The sequence below is a fragment of the Antennarius striatus genome, chromosome 4, assembly GCF_040054535.1.
Source record: "Antennarius striatus isolate MH-2024 chromosome 4, ASM4005453v1, whole genome shotgun sequence".
In the NCBI taxonomy this organism is placed as follows: Eukaryota; Metazoa; Chordata; class Actinopteri; order Lophiiformes; family Antennariidae; genus Antennarius; species Antennarius striatus.
Window position 1 is genome coordinate 7,589,347 of NC_090779.1, and position 21,835 is coordinate 7,611,181.

Genomic DNA, 21,835 nt, shown 5'->3' on the forward strand with positions numbered 1-21,835 from the left:
CTATTTTAACCTTACATATTTGTCGTCAGCATTACATCCAGATCACACTGCTGCTGTTCCCAAACCAAGATGTTGGTCTGGATAGTGTTCGCCCTCCTTCTCGCCTTTTTATTTCTACATCCTAACTTTTTCAAGGATGTCCAATATGTGTTCACTCAACTAAAAATAAGGCGATGCATTCAGAAATACGTCCGGACTAATTTCACCATCTTGGATCACTTTCTGGAGGTGGTGGAAGCGCAGCCCAACAAGCCGTACATCCTGTTCAAAGACGAGACCTACACGTACCGGGACGTGGATGAGCTCAGTAACAAAGCTGCTCGGGTGTTCCTGCAGAGTGGGCTCGTCAAACAGGGCGACACGGTGGCGTTCTATCTCGGAAACGAGCCCGCCTTCATGTGGTTGTGGCTGGGTCTGCAGAAGCTCGACTGCCCCGTGGCTTTCCTCAACTACAACATCAGATCCAGGGCTTTGCTGCACTGCTTGAGCTGCAGCGGAGCCACAAGTCTGGTGGCGGCTGAAGGTGAGCTTTCTGTCTGCTGACGGGAGAGACAAACTGCTCAGTGAACTCATTCTGTTATAGGTTTCATGTTCTTCAAAAGTAAGTGTATTACTAAGAGCAGGCTTAAAGCATTCCTATTTGCTGCTATAGACTCAGATTGCTGATGAGCGTCGCAGGAGCGCAACGCTCCTATCTCTTCTTTACACATTCATGTTATATTAGAAGTTATAAACACGACAAAATAATCTCTTGTATTTGTTTTATAATAACTAATTATGATTGCAGATCTCTCTTTCTGGAGAACAATTAGTTGGTTTTTGAATTTTGTCTGTTTTTTTTAAACCTGTGTTTTAAGTACTTTGAATGTGAATGGAGCAGGTGACATGGAGACAAGAACCTCTGTTTTTAAGCTTGCTAAATATTAAAAAGTTCGATATTTTCTTTGTTCAGGAAACAGAGTACTGTTTGTTTTTGAGATGTGAATTCCTTTTTGCGTGAATCTCTTGGATTTTGTGTCAACGTGATTATCTTGTAATTTGGCTTTTATGAATAAACGTGATTTTTCAAAATCAAATCTCCCTCCCCACCCCCTTCCCTTTGCCTCTCCCTCCCCCACTCCCACTGCCTCACCCTCCCTTTCCCACTCCCTCTCCCACTCCCTGTCATCCCACAAGTGAAAACGGAGGGCCACACTGAATCTTCTCAAGGTTTCTGTCTGTTTAAAGGCAGTTTTTTCTGCCCAACCCTCATTGTTCTTGCTCACGGGGGATTGTTGCATCTTTTTTGACTGAAATTGTCTCAGACAGTTTTCTTGTAAATTACTTTCAGAAAACTTGTGTTGTCATTTGGCACTGCACAAGTAAATGTCAGTAGTTTTTATGTAAACCTGTAAAATGAGTGAAGGGATTACTGGGATTACTCATATTGTGTGAAATCAGTTTGATGATGGAGGTGTTGTGGGCCCATCAACAAAACACCAAGGAAGGAGGGTCCCCACCTGAAGACCCCAGTGAAGTATTTACGCCGCAGCTGCCCACCAATCAATATTATGTGCTGATCAATTGAAGGGATTGTACTATTTAGCCCTGTGAGCTCAACTGATAAGCTGGAGAAATCTAGTGACTGCTGTGAAAGGGCAGTTAACAACTAGGGGAAGACCATGTGACAGCTTGGAAAGACGGCTGACAGAAGGAAAAAACCCCAACGGGGCTTTGATTGACCATCCGTGATGGCAGGCTCCATCATTGAACAAGTGGATACCCTACACTGCTGTGAAAAGTTTAGAGAAAAACACTGTAGAGTCTGCAAGAGCAAGGGTGGAAGAAGACTCATCAGCAGGCAACCTGGTAACTGACCCTGGAATGAACAGACGAACCAGATAAGCGACACAGAATAAGTAACATCAGCTGTAGGACAAGAGCGGCAAGTATCTAGCTGGTCTAAAGTAAGAACCTTCAGAGGCCTAAAATACATTAAGGGTGGATGAAATGCTTGAAGAAAACGAGGCCAGGACCTCGCACTGATCATTATCTTCTGGGAAAGGTCAAGTCAGGCAATTTAAGCTCAGCGGCAGGATTTAACCCACAGTCCAATGAGCATCAGTACCCCAGAAGTTGGAAGTAATTCAAGCCTAACATCAGTGAACTCACGGCAACTCATACACAACTTCACGGCAATCACTGGAAGTGGGAATAATGTCTGGATATACAATCTCCCCACTAGCCTTCACCATAGCAATGGAAGTGACCATTCAAGCTTCCAAATGGGTTGTGGGAGGAGAATGACTTAAGCTTTGCTAACTTCTGTTATATATTCATTGTCAAAGGGAAACTTGTAGACCAGAGGTTCTACATCAAGGACACACCCATCCCAATGGTGTCAAGAGCCAAGGGCAATTGTACAACGTTAGCCTCAAAGACCAGAGTAATCAACCTAGGGAAGAAACCACCAAAGTCCTTGTCAGCATAGACAGGTCCTTGCTACCTGGTAGGTTGAAACTGTGGTGCCTGCGGTTTGATTTTCTCCCTCGCCAGATGTGGCCTCTAACAGTTTATGAGATCCCCATGACAAAAGATGAAAAGCTGGAGAGCACAGTCAGTTCGTAAATAAAAAAAACAGCTTATTCTTTCGCATTACCTCAGGAACATCGGCTTATATAGACATGGATCCCTGGAACTGCATGTCTCTAGCTTCATAGAGGAGTTTAAATTCACCAAGGTGAGGATGAACATGACACTGACTGAGACTCAAGATAAGTGATCTGTCTCAAGACTGTTACCTGGAAAGAAATGATCCCTTCTGAGGCTGTTCAAGCAAGCAAAATCTGCTCTTAGGCATGGACACATTGTTGGACAGGTGAAGCACTGAAGAAGCAAGAAGTGAGTTTGGACTTGAGACAAGTTGGCCCACATGGCACAAGGCAACACCAAGCCATAGGAGAAAGTGGATTGTTGCTCAGGTTCAGCAACAAGAGGAGGCTAACAGATGGCAACAGGAATAGCGCAGTCCAAACAGTGTTGGTGAACTAGCTGGGAAAACCTGGAGCACCATAAGTTCTCATGGAACTAGGATAACAGGTATCATTGTCCAGCCCTCTGGAGGTGTCGTGGGCCCATCAACGAAACAACAAGGACGGAGGTGTCCTCCTGAAGACCCCAGCGAAGCATTTACCCTCTAGCCCCCACCCACTGAATATTATGTGCTGATCAATTTGAGGAACTGTAAGATCTAGTCCTAGTCCTATGAGCTCAACTGTTGGTACATTTTATTGATTTCATTTATGCTTCAAAAACGTACCAGGGAATATTGTATTTGTTTGTATTAATATCATAATTGATATGGCAGAGTAATGTGTAACTACTGTATACAAGATTATTAATTGCCCACTCTGTTTTATTCCTAGAGTTTCAGGATGCAGTGGAAGAAGTCCTACCCAGTCTGTTGGAGCAGCAGATCTCTGTTTTCATCCTGGCTGACAGATGTCAAAATGAACGAATGGTGAGCTTCAAAGACAAATTGAAGCAGGCATCCTCACAGCCTATATCAAAGGATTTAAGGTCACATGTAACTCTTCAGAGTCCAGCACTCTACATATACACATCAGGGACAACAGGTGAGAAGCTTCAGGTTTCAGATCTTTAAGAATCCACCTTAACACAAACAGAGACATGTTGTTTACTTCTGCTTCTCTTCCACAGGTTTACCTAAGGCAGCAAAGCTCAATCACATCAGAGTGTGGACCTTGTCTAAAATTTGGTATTCAGCAGGAATGAACAGCAATGACGTGATTTACATGAGTATTCCTCTCTATCACGCTGCAGGTTTCTTTGGTTTGATCGCTACCATTGAAAGGGGTTTGTATGCACATTTTTGCTTAGAAAATGTTTTATCAGCACTGATTATTGTGTATTTTCTCAACGTCACAAATCCAATGAAAAGACAAAAAAAAACCAACAGGTCACAAGATAAGATAGGTAAGCTATACTGGTACTTTTATTCGTCCAAAGGTGGGGTAATTTCCAAGTCCAAGTGCTTCTCTAAATTATATCCTGTTTTGTGTTTGGCCCATTCATTTCAGCGGACTTAAATCTGTAAGATAAAATCTGTAAAGGCAGAAAAATGTACCTTTAAAAGAAATAATAATTTCTTCAGACAGTCAAGTCTGGAGAAATCTTTTCTGGATTTTTCATGAGAAAGAAATTTTTTTGAACATTTCCAACCCGATGATTGATAGATAGATAGATAGATAGATAGATAGATAGATAGATAGATAGATAGATAGATAGATAGATAGATAGATAGATAGATAGATAGATAGATAGATAGATAGATAGATAGATAGATAGATAGATAGATAGATAGATACTTTATAAATTTGTCATCTTGTTGCTTTATGTAGGTGCCACAGCAGCTTTAACGACAGATTTTTCTGCTTCTGAGTTCTTGGATGACTGCAGGAAATATAATGTCACTGTCATACAGTACATAGGCGAAATTGTACGATACATCTGCAACACACCAAAGGTTGGTATCAAAGTTCACAACAGTAACAGTAAATGTCTGATCATGTTAAAGCCACCAGATGACATTTTTTCATCTTACAATATTGTACAGAAACTCGATGATCAAAACCATAAAGTGAGGATGGCCGTGGGCAACGGGCTGAGGGAAGATGTCTGGCAGGAGTTTCAAAGCAGGTTTGGAAACATTCGAATCTATGAGTTATATGGAGCAACAGAGGGGAATTTTGGTCTTCAGAATTACTGTGAAAAGATTGGAGCTGTTGGGCGAGACAGCTTCCTCTTCAAGGTAACTTCATGTTTCATTCCACATTATAAGGTAAAGATAACAAAGCAAAATGGAGTGCTTGTTACTGTTTTTAATTTTGCAGGCATTTTTTCCGTACACTGTGGTCAAATATGATGTAGATGAAGAAGCACCTGTGCGGGATTCCTCTGGTTTCTGCATAAAGGCAGCCACAGGTCAGTGAAAACCAAGGTTTTGGACTGAATCAACTCAAATTTCACAATTCATAAACCAACAGCATTAATAACTGTGAAAAAATCAAGTAATCACATTTATCAAATCAATGGAATCCTAAAATCTTCACCTCAAGTATGTTGAACACAGAGTCAAGGTATAACTACCAACATAATAGCACCAGAGACTTGTTACTCAGCAGTAGTGATTGAAGCCAACAAAAATTGTGCACATGTGCACTAATAGGCTGATCCACACACACAAGACATTTATAAGGTTTCATTTTTAAACATAAAAGTCTTTTTTAACAATTTTGTAACAACACTTTCTAACTTATTGTCATCGCACAGGTGAGCCTGGGCTTTTCCTATCTGAGATTACAATGAAATCACCATTTGCTGGTTACGCAAGAAACCTGAAGCAAACCGAGAAGAAGAAGCTGCACAATGTCCACAAGAAAGGAGACGTGTACTTCAACACAGGTGACCTGCTGAGCATCAATGAAGACGGCTTCATCTACTTCCATGACCGAGTCGGGGACACTTTCAGGTGAGTGTATGTTTTACTTCAGCCATTTCCTTTAAAGCTCAGAGTCCTGCCTTTAACAGCCTTCAAGTTACGCTTTTACTCTTTTGCTCTTAATAGATGGAAAGGAGAGAATGTATCCACAACTGAAGTTTCTGATGTCGTCACGATGGCTGACTGCATTGTGGAATGCAATGCGTATGGAGTTGAGGTGCCAGGTAGTTTTCATTGTACAGCTTCGGTTCTTAATGTTATGGTCGGCTCGTAGACCGCAACAAATAAGGGAGATGTACTGCGGGTGGCTCCAAAAGTTAACAAAAGTTAACATTTAGTGTACACAACAAATAGCAGCATGGCTTTAGTCAGGGGAAAAGGGCAGCCCCCACCTCTGCAACCCCAGCATCTGCTACTGGAAGTGAAGTTCGTCAGTGAACGGACAGGCAGGATTACGTAGACTTTGAACACCAGCTAGGTATTCCCAGTTACTTGATGTTAAATCTGCACGGCTGAGGACCTGCAAGACAGAGCAAACAGTGACCTGGAAGGACCACAGCCCTGAGGCCATGGCACTAAGGAAAAGAAAGCTACTGGCCTGAGCCACTGGCAGCAGGCGTCTCCATTGTTCTGCTTGGTCAAAATCCCCGTAAATAAGTTTTTGCATGGTGAGATAAGGTGGTTCCATCTTTGCACATCAGTCCGTCCTTTGGCCTCCCACATCGTTACTCCTGCTGCTTCTCCACATTGGCAGATGTTTATATGGATGCATTGGTCCTTTTGTCAGCTCACTGTCAATAGTCCATCGTCCACGAACTTAAAATATCACCAATAATGAAGCAGTCGGTCAGTGGACAAAGAGTTGGAAGATGTTCAAGAAATCAGATGCATTCACAGCTGCACTCAGACTTCAATCTCACTAATCCAGCAATGAAACAACGCTAAACTGGATTTGAACAATGCCGTGCAGACCTGAATCTGTGTACTCAAGTGTTTTTGCAGCTGGTTATTCAGTCTCTACAAATGACATGGACAAATATGTATTTTACCTGGATCACAATAATACAAATGGTTTTAAAAACAAGTACAAGCTAATTATCTGAAATCCACAGGGTGTCAGTAATTGATTGACCGATGATTTGGTCTGCACTCTCACACAGTCAACAGTTGGACAAGCAGTGTTGGCCTTTGACACAAAGTGTGCTTGGCACAGACTGTTAGCCAATCTTTGGCCACCTGTTGTTTGAAGGTGGAATGGAATATAAAATGAATACTTGAAGCCAGAATGGGAATGATAAAGTGACAAGGTTACACTGTTTCAGTAGTGGCCTCTTTGCAGTACACAGGTGTCATAGCACCTTCATGTTGTGGAAGTCTGTCTGACTTTTAAAACAAGGCCGTTTTTAGGAAGCTGTTATTAGGTTAAGTATAATGGTGCCTTCACTTTTTCAGGACAGGAGGGGAGAGTTGGAATGGCTACTGTGTCTCTAAGAGAAGGAGAGAAATTCGACCCTGTAGATGTTTTTGAACATGTTGAAAAATTCCTGCCGACCTACGCAAGGCCACTTTTCATAAGAATCAAGGTACACAGCTTTCTTAAACATTCATTGTTTGTTTTGGGATGATGATTTAATCCTCCTATAATAAGTTTATGCTCTTGCTCTAGAGTTCCTTGGAAGTTACTGGTACGTACAAGTACAAGAAGAGTCAACGGGTGAAAGAGGGCTTCAACCCCACTGAGATAAAGGACTCCCTCTACTTCCTGGATGACCAAGAGAAACGTTACGTCCCACTGACGCTGGACATATTCAATTCGGTGATATCAGGAAAGATCAACATTTAAGATGGTTTTTATGTGTCACCTTTTTGTGAGACATATGAACTATGGTTGTTCTGATTAGTACGTTTTTACTTTTGTGACTTCAGCAGAACCTTCATGCATATCAGTGATTTTCTCTAATTCTCCCATGCATCTGAAGTTACATAAATAGAATGAATGCTGTGCCTTGTACACAATAGCGGACCTGTTGTTTAGTTTCTGTTTGGTGTTTGTTGAACGGCTGTTGTTAAACTGAACCTTCTTCACAGCAGGACTGTCAGGCCTGGACAGCTGTTCCACATCACATAGATTGAACATGAAATGCTTCTAGCAACCAGTTACAATATCACCCTATTTCTAAGTATAGAAGTTAAATAAGGCTAAGTCATGCATTTTCTTAGTATTTAGGTTCTGCAATTTTTTTATTTTGGTGTTGTCAGCAAGTCTATGTTGACCTGTTTAAATTTGTGTGTGAGTGTGTGTGTGTGTGTGTGTGGGGGGGGGGTGTTGGTTTTGTTTGCATTATTTTATTGCAGTATTGATTCATTGAATAAAATCAAAGATCACTGCTTTTAGCGGATTAGCCATCCGACCACTAGGTGATGCTGTTTTTGGACTGTTGTCCTTATAGTCACACCTAAGTTTTTATTCCTGTCACAAAATTCAACTTGTACTATTAAAATTGTAACTCTTGTTACCTTGCTTTGTATTGTTTTTGGGTTTTTTCTTCTTAGTTTAGTCTTGTCCTGTTACGTTAATGTTTAATTTCTTTTTCTTCTTGTTTGATGTTTGTTCTGAAAATAAATAAATAAATAAAAATATTGTAACTCTTGTGGTCTCATTTTTTTTAATGTCAATATAATAAATAGTTTAACCGTGGACACAACAAATGAGGTTTGTTTTGAAATAGCGATTGATAAGAATGTGTTTTTATGTACCTATAATAAATCAATGAATCTACTTCAGGGTTAAGAGACCAGTGATTATTTCTGATCGATATATCCTGTCAACACCCTGGTTCAGCATTCGCTTTAAAGATATCTGGCGCCATCTAGCGTTGGGTATAATGTCTAGACCCCGAATGTAAGACGACCCCCTCTTTTTCAGTCTTATTTCAATGCAAAAAACACCGTCTTATATTCCGGCCAATACGGTAATCAGGATTTGAATGTTTCCACCATTTCAACTGGCTGATTTTTATTAATGACCACTGGAAAGAGTTTTCCTCTTCTAAAATCTAAAATGTTTTTGCCGCACTGAGCTGTAAAAAATGAGCATCACACCAACTAATCTCTACCGTCTCTGTCATCACCCTGAGAAATCAGATCCAGGACAGCAGTTTAAAGTTTATTTCTAAAAAGAACAAAGACGGAACTATCAACAAAAACGCAGTGATTCTGCACTGTAGACGCCTCTGTCAGTCTGCCCCAGGGCAGCTGGTGGCTACACACGTAGCTTACCATCACCAAGCATGAATGAGGAGTGAATGAATAATGAATCCGATGTAAAGCGTCTTTGAGAAAGCGCTCTATAAATCTAATCCATTATTATTAGTAGTAGTAGTAGTAGTACCTTTTGTAAAAGAATTTTCATATCACCAAAGCAGCTCCAGCCTAACGTATATTACGCCCTTCTCTGATGGTCAGGCCGCCAGCGTAACATGAGACAGCAAGGAGGTATATGAAGGAGGCAGGACAACCAATGCTACTACAATTTATTTACAAGAAAACAAAAACTTCTCCACGGGACACAGCACAGACACACATTGACCCCAACCCCCTAAGCTATGCACTGGTCACTAAATAAAAGAGTCCCAAGAAGAAAAGAAACTAAACCCTTCTTCCAAAAATAACCCCAAAACCAGCCCTCACAAAACAGGCACCGTAGTGCCCCAAAAATACAAAGGTTAGTGCCAGCACTTTGGCTAGTGTGTATAACAGGATTGGCTACGTGAGCTGGGAAACAAGATGTAGACCTACAGGTGTCTAGCTAAGTTCCCCACCTTTTGGCTCTGGCCCCGTCTGAGGAGAGAAGAAAAAGACAAAATTAGGTTGACATCAAAAAAGGAAAACACGTGGTCAAAGAACAAAACTAACAAAACTAACAAGGCTGGGAAAACAAGATAGTCAAATGCAAAAAACAACACAAGCCAAAAATGAGAGCTGCCATCTCTCTCCACAAAACAAACAATTCAACTTGTATAGAAACCAGGGGAGAGATGATCGAATGCTTGATTGATGACCAACTGGTTTCAGCTCTGAAGGCCTTTCTTGATCACACAGGTGAAACCTATGAGAAGGGACCGATTCGATGAACACAAACACAAACCAAGGGGAAACAACATAAACATCACATACCTCCACCTATAACAGTATAATTTAAATGCAAAACATGCCAAGGACACAGAGTTGGACATTAGCTTACCCTTATAAAGGAAAAGCTTGTTGGCATCTTGCTATTAATGTTGCCTTAGAGGCATGTTATACTATTCATTTTGAATTGCTGTATTGAGTCAGCTTTAGTATTCATTTTGATTGAGAGTCTGCTTATGTGCCTGTTTGAGACTCAGCCTTATTTTATTTCTTAATTTTATTTAATATAACTATTTGTATTGCATTTTTGAGAAATGCACCTGGCCTAATTGGTTTGCTAATGTGCTTGGTCTTTTTTCTTTTTAATTTCATTTATAAAGCACACTTAACCAATAAAAATGTGGATTTCAAATCTTCTCTTCTTGGTGCATTCGATTGATTAGTCATGCACTACAATTTTGTAATGTCCTAGAATTCAAATTCTTTATTTGGGGGGCCTTTAGCAGGTATGAGATTAAAATGCAATTAATTTAATTAATTACAAATCCTGCAATTAGATTAATTTTTTTTAATCGCCTGCCTGCACTAGTTATAATCAATTCTGAATATTTGTCACGAAGTTTCACAAACTCAGGATGATTCAAAAGGTAATCTAACACCAGGCACCGGTGGTGTTAGGCAATTTAAACCTCAATAACTTATTGGTTTAAATATGTGGTTGTATAGTAGTAAAATCACTAGAACAAAATCAAAAAACATTCAAACAGAGCTACCAGGCTTTTCCTGCTGTTGGTAGATTGTGTGGAGCATATAAAGCATCGTCCACACTCACTCCTCAGCAAAATGCTCTCTTAATACGTGACATTTGGATACACCAGAGGCCTGTACCATAAAGCTTGCTTAACCTAGCCAGGCTTCTTCTTACTTATCTGGCTTCACTTACCGAGACATCCTCCCACCGGATTTTCGGTACCATAAAGCCGGCTATCAACTCACTAATTCAACCCAGGCTTGTCCACTCTAGATCTGTGCGCGCTCACATAAAAAGGGCGGAGGTTGCTGCATGCGACCAATCGCAAACATGCAACAAACCGGCCCGAGCCGCATATTTCACAACGGAGGAGCGAACAATAATAATTAATAAATACGAGCAATACAAATCAATAATCCAGGCAAAAAGCAACACAGTTGCAGCTGCCAAACGGCGCAAGGATCGCTGGCACAAAATCGCCGACTGTGTCAATGCGGAAGTTAGTGCCATTATAATATTACTTCCCCACTATGACTGCACTTGTATATATTACTACAGTAATGTGACATACACAAAAGTGTAGTCACATTTTTGTAATAATAGATCATTTTCTTGTATTTTGAATAGCCTTCATGTGCATTGAGAATGAATAGGGATCTATATTGTAGGAATACACCTATTCCACATTCCGCCAGCAGGTGGCCGCTACATTTCCAGAGACAGGTTAGCTCGGTGCCTGCGTGACGTTCTTCTTCAGATGACCAAGGAAGAGAGGATAACGTACACCGAAACTGACTCTGTCCCGTGTTTTCCCCTGTTTATTCAGGTAGGTATAACGTTGGCACATGAAAAACGTTTATTATGAGCACTTTGTATTATAAAACAAAACTTGGCTCAGTTTTATGCCAGAAATGACATTACTTTGTAGTAGTTTAATGTGTGTAGCGGAATCTAGGGTTTTATGCTAACTTTCATGGCAGCAGCCATTACGGCCGTCCGCTACGTGACATGTAGGTGGTTTTCACTGATAATATTTTGTTTTGTTTTTGTCTTCCAAGCTCCTGTTTTTGTGTTTTGGATGTGTGATTTAATGTTTACATTGAAAGAGTACATTTCCGTTTTTTGTATATTGTTAATTCTCTCCAGTTTTGCCTTGAAGTGCATCCAGTTGTCTTTATACACTATATTATACTGATACAGTGTTAGCCTGTTAGCAGAACAGAAGGGATATTGTGTTTTGTTCATGATTATTTCTTGATTTACCTAGTTACATGATGATAGAAATGATTACATGATTCTATAAATACTTTAATAGTGATGTGATGATTAAAAACTGGGGATGTGACGGTACGAAAACAGAATGGACTAATTCTATGCAGTAAGCAACATGATTGTTAAAAATCAAACATTATTACAGTATATGGATGCTGAGAAATGAAAACATATGGGAACATGGACATGTGTGCAAAGAAGAATGTATTGAATTGATGATGAAACTATGGAGAAAATATGTGTCATTGATATTTTGTGAACATGATTTATGATTGAAATGATTGAACCTCTTTAAAACAAAGAAAGAACAGTAAAGTGATTTAAGATACATGATTGTTAATAAATTGAGATGACCAAGGAAGAGAGAATAACGTACACCGAAACTGACTCTGTCTCGTGTTTTTCCCTGTTTATTCAGGTCTACCTAGCAGAGCAGTTTAAAATATAACCTGTTTTACTAGCCACACCCCTGGGGCGTGTAACAGTAACATTTGTTTGTTCCATAAATGTATGTGTGTACGACATTTTTCGTTATGGCATGTGATTGTAGCCCCCGCGACTTTATGAATAGCTCTACATACTGTGTTCTTCCTGAGGTTTTCAGCATCACCAACAGAATACATAAAAGTACCTATGAATGAATGAATCAATCCATGATTTACTTAAACAAATAATTGATTAATGGCATTTTATCTGTGGCTTGCTTGTAACCCATCCAACGAGGGATTTAAGGACATCATCATAATTACGAACATCACTAAGAAATATATTAACTGTGGCAAAGAACCTCAGTGCAATGCACACTGTCTGCGGGACTGTCAGCGCGTGGTTGCGGTGCGTTACATTACTGATGTAAGGCTCCAGCAGCTGACTGATGTAATGTAACCCCTCTCCCCAAAACCTCTACCTTTTGTACAGTGATTGTTCAGGCAATTTGAACGGATTACAGCGATCTCTAAATATTCTCTTGCGCTTGAGCGCTCTTCGCACAAGCTGTGCACCAAGATCCACCGGGTTCTCATAAAACGGACAGCCCATTTTCCAAGAGAACTGATTGGTCAGTAGGTGGGGCCGTTAAACCTGCTGAGCTCTTATCCTGAATTTATCCTGCTCCGGAGCAGGTTAGGTGTTCAACGTAGCCCGATAGAAAGTCAGCCACCTTTATGGTACCGAAGAGCCAGGGTTAAGCCTGAAGTTATCTCGCTAAGCTGTAATCCAGCTTTATGGTACAGGCACATACTCCTCCACCTTAATTTTTAACCTGAAGGCTGAAGTCTGTATCCAGCCTGTGTAGAATAACTCCATCCCTCCATCAGTTAAACAGTTAATCATTGTTTCTACATGCGTGTTGTAAATGTGGTTTCGTCGACCTTCAATTACCCCCAGGGTGCAGCGGTCTTGTTGCCCCTCCTATTTTAACCTTACATATTTGTCCACAGCATTAAAACCAGACCACACTGCTGCTGTTCCCAAACCAACATGTTGATCTGGATAGTGTTCGTCCTCCTTCTTGCTTTTTTATTCCGACATCCTAACTTTTTCAAGGACGTCCAACATGTACTCACTAAACTAAAGATAAAGCGATGCATTCAGAAATACGTCCGGACTAATTTCACCATCTTGGATCACTTTCTGGAGGTTGTGGAAGCGCAGCCCAACAAGCCGTACATCCTGTTCAAAGACGAGACCTACACGTACCGGGACGTGGATGAGCTCAGTAACAAAGCTGCTCGGGTGTTCCTGCAGAATGGGCTCGTCAAACAGGGCGACACAGTGGCGTTCTTCCTCGGAAACGAGCCCGCATTCATGTGGCTGTGGCTGGGTCTGCAGAAGCTCGGCTGCCCTGTGGCTTTCCTAAACTACAACATCAGATCCAGGGCTTTGCTGCACTGCTTGAGCTGCAGCGGAGCCACAAGTCTGGTGGGGGCTGAAGGTGAGCTTTCTGTCTGCTGACTGCTCAGTGAACTCACTCTGTTACTGCTTTGATGTTCCCAAAAGTGGAAAATCTCCACGTTTGTCAACTCGGTGTGCTCTGGGTTACTGCTCCAACGGAGCGTCCACTGCTGCTCATGTTCACACTGATTGGATCTGTGTGGCTTCAGGAATATTTTGTGTGTGTGTCTGTGTGTGTCTGTGTCTGTCATTATGAGTAATCAGTTTAATGTCATTTCTATTCACCTTCAAAAAGCTCATCAGTCATAGAAATTCATATAAATATCAACTGTTGGAAAAACTCAAATCACACAGGAACAGTTTAACACATCTAATCTTGCTAGTATGTTTGGTACTAGAGAATTAACTAATAAAAGGAGCCTGTGTGCAGCAATGATGGATACGCGACTGTCATTAATACCATTATACACTTACCTGTACCTTAATATTTGTTGGAACACTTTATTGTTTTCATTTTATGCTTCAAAAGTTAATAAAACTTACCAGGGAATCTTGTATACATTTGTATAAATGTCATAATCTATATAGCAGCTAAAAAGTTATACTGCTGAGTATAATATGGGCATTCTGTATATAAGATTATTAATTATCTTCTCTGTTTTATTACCAGAGTTTCAGGATGCAGTGGAAGAAGTCCTACCCAGTCTGTTGGAGCAGCAGATCTCTGTTTTCATCCTGGCTGACAGATGTCAAAATGAATGTATGATGAGCTTCAAGGACAAATTAAAACAGGCATCCTCACAGCCTATATCCAAGGATTTAAGGTCACATGTAACTCTTCAGAGTCCAGCACTGTATATATACACATCAGGGACAACAGGTGAGTTGCTTCAGGGTTCACAGTCCACCTTAACACAGACAGAGGCATGTTGTTTACTTTATAAATATGCAAGTATATGAAGAGTGAAAAGATAATTTCCCCACTGAGGGATCAATAAAGTAAATCTAATCTTAATCTAATCTAACACAGAGACATGTTTACTTCTGCTTTTCTTCCACAGGTTTACCTAAGGCAGCAGAACTCAATCACCTCAAATTGTGGGCCTTGTCCAAAAATCTGTCTTCAGCAGGAATGAACAGCAATGATGTGATTTACACAAGTTTACCTCTCTATCACGCTGTAGGCTTTTTTGGTTTGATCTGTACTATTGAAATGGGTATGTATGCACATTTCTGCTTACATAGTATCTTAGTAGCCCTGATTATTGTGTATTTTCTGATTGGCACAAATCCAATGGAAAGACCAAAAATTACCGTACACAAGTTTAGATGTACATTTATTCGTCCCACAGTGGGGAAATGTCCGAGTCGGAAGTGCTTCTCATTTCAGTGGACTTAAATACTGTATGTAAGGGCAGAAAAATGTACTTCCTTTAAGGACAATTTGTTTAGACAGTCTTGTCTTTTCTGGATATTTCACAAGAAAAAAAATTGAACATTGCCAACCCAATATTGTTTTTTGTCATCTTGTTGCTTTATGTAGGTGCTACAGCAGCTTTAAAGACAAAATTTTCTGCCTCTCAGTTCTGGGATGATTGCAGGAAATATAATGTCACTGTCATACAGTACATAGGTGAAATTGTACGATACATCTGCAACACACCAAGGGTTGGTACCAAAGTTCACAACAGTAACATTAATGGTTTGATGACGTTAAAACCATCCGACGATGATTTTATGTCTTAAAATTTTCTACAGAAACTCAATGATCAAAACCATAAAGTGAGGATGGCTGTGGGCAACGGGCTTAGGGCAGATGTCTGGCGGGACTTTATAAGCAGGTTTGGAAACATTCGAATCTGTGAGTTTTATGGCGCAACGGAGGGGAACTTCGGTCTACAGAATTACTGTGAAAAGATTGGAGCTGTTGGGCGACACAGCTTCCTCCTCAAGGTAACTTCATGTTTCATTCCACATTATGAGACAAAGATTGCAGCGGAATGGAGTGCTTGTTACTGTTTTCAATCTTGCAGAAGTTTTTTCCGTACACTGTGGTTAAATACGATGTAGATAAAGAAGCACCTGTGAGGGATTCCTCTGGTTTCTGCATAAAGGTGGCCACAGGTCAGTCAAAACCAGGGCTTTGGACTTAATCACCTTAAATCTCACAATTTATAATCCAAAGACACTAATAAATCTGATTCACTATCCATTTACCTCTACTGCACACTTGCTAGGCAGGTACCATGTTGCATGGCGTTTTTAGTTTTTAGATTTACTTCTATGGTTTTGTAACCACCCAGATTGGCAACAAAGTTTGGAGAGAGGTTGATTGCTTTAGATCTCTAGTGGCCACCTACAGATCAAGATGAGTTACTCTGCCCTTCAACCACAGTGGTGGAAATTGATTTTGATGATCTCTCCACATGGCCAAACCACCAAAACCGTGCTCGAAGAAGGGCTGTCTCAAGGTCATATTCCCAGAACTTGGCACATTTTAGGCCACACATCTATTGTAATATAGCCCATTTGTTTCTCTCAAGTGTTGTCATGTCAACCATCCTAGGGGCCCACCATTTGCTGGCATCCAGCAAGGCACCCCTACCACAGCACACATATTCTTCCATGTGTTTTGAGAGACAAGGTCCCACATGACAGTAGTGGAAGCACTTCATAAAAATTAACCCTGGGCAGATCTCACTTTAGTTATAATGGCAGGGTAGCATTCACCTGGTGTCCTCAAGGTAAACTAATGTGTCAATAACTTAAAGGCGTTGCTCACCAACTAACAGTCTGGCATCAATAGGGAAGCACCCTGGCATCTACTGCATCTGGACGGAGTCCGGAAGTTAACCTACCAGGTGTGTTGCTGCAGATCTTGTGAACCCAGTGGGAGCACACACTGCAGAAGATGAAAATGCTGCACACAGCAAGAGTACTTTCCTGAGTCGCTCAGGGAGATAAAGTTTGGGTCAGACATCAAGATCTTAATCTTGCTCACGTTGACAAGAAGACACTTTGCCTTCAAACCAGACTTCCAGACGTGAAGCCTGTCCAGGGGTTCATACAGCTAGTCTGAGGAGATGACTAAATCATCCACATATAGAAGCCCCCAGGAGCAGCCATGAAAATCATGTGAGAGGACGTCCAGTACTACGATGAACATAAAATGACTCGGCACAAGCCCTGGTGAACAAAATGTTGAACCCTGAAGCTGTCACTAAGGGAGTTGGTGACACAAACCCTACTTGCGGCATTGGAGTACTTGGCCTTGATTGAGTTGATGAGCCACTCTGCCAGTCAGGGTCCAAGAATCAGGCAGGGTCAGGTGCAGGAGTTAAAATATGTTAGATGATGGGGAAACAAGAAATGAATAGAATATTTATTTGTCAGACGATCTAACAAGAGTTGCCATATAATGAATATTGCATCTGTTGTTCCCCGATCAGGCAAAAAAGTCCAAATTACATTCCATCCAGCTTTCATGCAATGATGCTATTTTCAGGCGATGTTCCATTACCTTAGGACCCCTGTAATTTCCCATCTCCAATTCATCACCTTTATCTTTGTAGATGTCGATAATGCAGCTCAAATACCAGTCTTTTGGGATCTTTTTCTCAGCAATAACAGCTTGAGTTAGGCTAGCCAGTAGGGGGATGGTAACGGTAACCTCATCATAAGCCATAACCATTTCTGCCACTATGCCAGAGGGACTGGGGGCTTTGCGCTTCTTTGTTTAACATATGGCTTTAGCCACCATATCCAATGTTACCGGAATTGGAGGGCCTTCAAAAGGTTAGGCAGGTGCAAGGTCATTACAGGACTATGGAGCACTATAACCACCACTTAGCTGGTGGTTATAGTGGTCCTTCGAGGCCTTCTTAGCCTCACCAGTGAGTGAGATGTGACCCTGTTCGTCCCACACAAAGCACTCACCCACAACATCCCTGTTCTCTTTCTCAATTGCTTGGCAATCTGGGATATGTTCTCTTTATCAATGCTTGCAAACTTTATGGCCTCCCCTCTGTGCTTGGCAGCGTGGACTGCTCTCTTTGCAGTACATTCAGCAGTTAGATAGTCTTGCTTACATCCACCCCTCATCCACAATGTGTAAAGAAGCCTTTTCTCCTAAATTGCAGCACTGACTGCGTCCTTCCACCACCAAGTCTGGTGTCTCCAAATACCTTTCTTTGAGTAGATACAGATCTTTTCACCCCGGACAGAAGGCTGCCTTTTAGCAACTTCCATGTCACTTCAACAGAAGGCATACATGAGCCATCTAACTCCGCTTTTACCCGATTAAGGAATTTAAACCTTGATCTCTCAGTTTCCAAACATGAAGCTTGGGGGTAAAGATTTTCTTTTCTTACAGAATTTAAGGTAGACATCACAAACGAGAAGCTTATGTTGTGGGTTACATTGTTCATTAGGGGTAATTTTAGTATTGATGACATGTTTAAAGTTTGATTGCATTTTTAACAAAAGATTAATCTGTGTTAAGGCATCACCACACAGAAATGTAACCTCTTCTGGAACAGGGAGTTAATTACTGGATCATTCACCTGTGCAAAGTCAAGAACTCGCACTCCCTCTGAATTATGCCCACCCCAACCAAAGGATGATGAACGTTTTCATATCTATCAGCCTTATACCCATTCTGACCATTGAAATCCCCACATACAAATAAAGATTCAGTTTCGGCAGTCTTGGAGACAGCACAAAACAGATTATCATAAAAAAAGTCCTTAGCACCCTAAACCAGACCCACCTGAGGGGAATATACAGAGAATATGGTGAAAATGGTAAATTTGCTATCTTAATAGCACAGATATGAGATGAAATCTGTTTGACCTCTAGTACATGCCCTACCCCAAGAATCCAACAACACCAGTGCCTTTGTCATTTCCAGACCAAAGAAACTTATATATGGACTACTTCCCAGCAAAAATATTCCATCAGAACTGACTATCTCAACTCTTGCAATCAACACATGTCGATAATTCTCCTAGCTAGTCTCAACTACCACACAATTTCTTCCTCTCATGGTTCCAACATTCAAAGTTGAAACAGGAAAGTTCCAATGTGGTGGAAGGATGCCGATTTGGTGGTGCCCACGTATGACACCATCCCCACCAACAACATTCCTATCACTATGAGTCCTGGACACACCTCAAATTTGTGAAAAATATGCGATAAAATATCAAATTTATGTGTTTTCAGTTTAATTTCAGTTCATTCATGTAATCTTTTTTCAAACCAATTTTGTAGCAACACTTTCTAACTTATTGTCATTACACAGGGGAGCCTGGGCTTTTCCTATCTGAAATAACAATGAAATCACCATTTTATGGTTATGCAAGAGACCTGCAGCAAACTGAGAAAAAGAAGTTGCACAATGTCCACAAGAAAGGAGATGTGTACTTCAACACAGGTGACCTGCTAAGCATCAGTGAAGACAGTTTCATCTACTTCCATGACCGAGTCGGGGACACTTTCAGGTGAGTGCATGTTTTACTTCAGCCATCTCCTTTAAAGCTCAGAGTCCTGTCTTTAACAACCTTAAAGTTTTGCTTTTACTAAGAAGAAGTGGGACACTGAGAGGACTGAGGAGAGTAGACAGGAGTACAGGGAGATGCAGCGTAAGGTGAAAGTAGAGGTAACAAAGGCCAAACAAGAAGCTTATGATGACTTGTATGCTTGGTTGGACAGTAAGGAGGGAGAGACTGATCTATACCAGTTGGCAAGACAGAGAGACAGAGATGGGAAGGACGTGCAGCAGGTTAGGGTGATTAAGGATAGGGATGGAAGTCTATTGACACACATCACACCTGACACTTTTCTCCAGCCGTTCCATCCAGCCTGTACACGCTTCTTCACCTCTTTTCCACACTCCCCATTGCTCTGGACTGTTGACCCTAAGTACTTAAAATCCTCCACCTTCTTGATCTCTTCTCACTGTAACCTCACTCTTCCACTTGGGTCCCTCTCATTCACACAAATGTACTCTGTCTTACTGCGGCTAACCTTCATTCCTCTCCTTTCCAGGACAAACCTCCACCTCTTTAGCTTCTCCACGTGTTCCCTGCTCTCACTACAGATCACTATTTCATCTGCAAACATCATAGTCCATGGAGATTCCTGTCTGACCTCATCTGTCAGCCTGTCCATCACCATATCAAACAAGACGGAACTCAGAGCTGATCCGTGATACAGTCCCACCTCCACCTTGAACTCCCCTGTCACACCTACAGCACACCTCACCACTGTCTTACAGTCCTCATACATGTCCCGCACCGTTCTAACATACTTCTCTGCCACTCCAGACTTCCTCATACAATACCACAGTTCCTCTCTGGGCACCCTGTCATAAGCTTTCTCCAGATGTACAAAAACACAATGCAGCTCCGTTTGGCCTTCTCTGTACTTCTCTATCAACATCCTCAAAGCAAATACTGCATCTGTAGTACTCTTTTTTTTTTTTTTTTGCATGAAACCATACTGCTGCTCGCAAATGCTCACTTCTGCTCTTAGTCTAGCTTCCACTACTCTTTCCCATAACTTCATTGTATGGCTCATCAGCTTTATTCCTCTGTAGTTGCCACAACTCTGCACATCTCCCTTGTTCTTAAAAATGGGCACCAGCACACTTCTCCTCCATTCCTCAGGCATCTTCTCACTATCTAAGATCCTGTTGAACAACCCAGTCAGAAACTCTACTGCCACCTCTCCTAGACACTTCCATACCTCTACAGGTATATCATCAGGACCGACTGCCTTTCCACTCTCCATCCTCTTCAGTGCTCTCCTCACTTCATCCTGCTACTTCCTGGTCCACAGCAGTCACCTCTTCTAGTCTTTGTTCTCTCATTTTCCATGTTCATCAACTCTTCAAAGTACTCTTTCCATCTTCCCATCACACTACAAAAGAGAAGACTCTTGCTTTTTTTTTTTTAAATAGATGGAAAGGAGAGAATGTATCCTCGACTGAAGTTGCTGATGTCGTCACAATGGCTGACTGTATTGAAGAATGCAATGCGTATGGAGTTCAGGTGCCAGGTAGTTTTCCCTGTGACTTCAGTTGACTGATGTCTGTCTGTCTGTTAAAACAAGGCATTATTTAGGAAGCTGTTATTAGGTGACGTATAATAGTGCTTTAACTTTTTCAGGCCAGGAGGGGAGAGTTGGAATGGCTGCTGTTTCTCTAAGAGAGGGACAGAAATTCGACTCTACAGGTGTTTTTGAAAATGTTGAGAAATTCCTGCCCACCTACGCAAGGCCACGTTTCATAAGAATCAAGGTACACAGCTTTCTTATACATTCGTGGTGGTTTTAGGACGGTGATTTAATCCTCCTATAATATTCCATTCTCTGGTTCCAGAGTTCCTTGGAAGTTACAGGTACGTACAAGTACATGAAGAGTCAACTGGTGAAAGAGGGCTTCAACCCCAACGAGATAAAGGACTCCCTCTACCTTCTGGAAGACAAAGACAAGCGTTATGTCCCACTGACACTGGACATATTCAATTCAGTGATATCAGGGAAGATCAAAATTTAAGATGGATTTTGTTTCCTCTTTGTGAGACACATACAGTATGAACTTTGATTGTTCTGATTAGTAAGTTTTTACTTTTCTGACTATAGCAGAACCTTCATGCATATCAGTGATTTTCTTTAATTCTCCTCTGCGTCTGAAGTTACACAAATAGAATGAATGCTGTGCCTTGTACACAATAGCAGACCTGTTTTTTAGTTTCTGTTTGGTGTTTGTTGAATGGTTGTTGTTAAATTGAACCTTCTTCACAGCAGAACCATCAGGCCCGTTCAGCTGTTCCACATCACATAGATTGAACATGAAATGCATCTAGCAGCCAGTCACAATATCATCCAATTCTTACTTATATAAGTTAACTAAGGCAAAATCATTCATTTTTTTACTATTTAGGTTCTGCAATGTTTTTGAACCCTGGCTGGGTTTGTGGGGATGTTTTATTTGTTTTGTTTTGCAATTTGTTGTGATACAGTATTGGTTTATTGAATAGAATCAAAGATCATTGCTTTAAGTGGATTAGCCATCCGACCACTAGGTGGTGCTGCTGCTGGACTGCCGTTCTTTTGGTCACACCCGAGTTTTTCTTCCTGTCACTAAATGCAAACTTATTTAGTGAAAATTGTAAATCTTGTGATCTGATTTTCTTTTCATTACAATAAATTTTAATCTGTGACATAACATTGTTTGTTCTTAAAGGTGGAAATCTAAATAACAGTAAGCACCACATTGTCAGTCTCCC

General features: G+C 41.1%; 2 protein-coding genes across 4 annotated transcripts; both read left to right on the forward strand.

Annotated features, from left to right (window-relative positions):
- The first annotated feature begins 61 nt into the window (after nucleotides 1-61).
- On the forward strand, nucleotides 62-8,066 carry LOC137593902 (long-chain fatty acid transport protein 2-like). Its single transcript, XM_068313001.1, has 10 exons — nucleotides 62-523; nucleotides 3,405-3,614; nucleotides 3,700-3,855; nucleotides 4,401-4,525; nucleotides 4,616-4,810; nucleotides 4,893-4,983; nucleotides 5,332-5,530; nucleotides 5,627-5,724; nucleotides 6,953-7,083; nucleotides 7,167-8,066. The coding sequence occupies exons 1-10, from the start codon at nucleotides 70-72 to the stop codon at nucleotides 7,341-7,343; spliced, it is 1,836 nt and encodes a 611-aa protein (XP_068169102.1). The 5' UTR covers nucleotides 62-69; the 3' UTR covers nucleotides 7,344-8,066.
- Nucleotides 8,067-11,126: 3,060 nt separating this feature from the next.
- On the forward strand, nucleotides 11,127-21,774 carry LOC137593522 (long-chain fatty acid transport protein 2-like). 3 transcript variants are annotated; one of them, XM_068312304.1, is made up of 11 exons: nucleotides 11,127-11,208; nucleotides 13,094-13,587; nucleotides 14,218-14,427; nucleotides 14,609-14,764; nucleotides 15,091-15,215; nucleotides 15,306-15,500; nucleotides 15,581-15,671; nucleotides 18,847-19,045; nucleotides 20,506-20,603; nucleotides 20,714-20,844; nucleotides 20,926-21,774. In XM_068312304.1, the coding sequence occupies exons 2-11, from the start codon at nucleotides 13,134-13,136 to the stop codon at nucleotides 21,100-21,102; spliced, it is 1,836 nt and encodes a 611-aa protein (XP_068168405.1). In that variant the 5' UTR covers nucleotides 11,127-11,208; nucleotides 13,094-13,133; the 3' UTR covers nucleotides 21,103-21,774. The 3 variants fall into 3 exon arrangements, with proteins under 3 accessions (XP_068168405.1, XP_068168404.1, XP_068168406.1); XM_068312303.1 differs by having other exon boundaries at nucleotides 11,154-13,587; XM_068312305.1 differs by lacking the exons at nucleotides 20,506-20,603; nucleotides 20,714-20,844; nucleotides 20,926-21,774 and adding an exon at nucleotides 19,593-20,488 and having other exon boundaries at nucleotides 11,154-13,587.
- The last annotated feature ends 61 nt before the right edge of the window (nucleotides 21,775-21,835 follow it).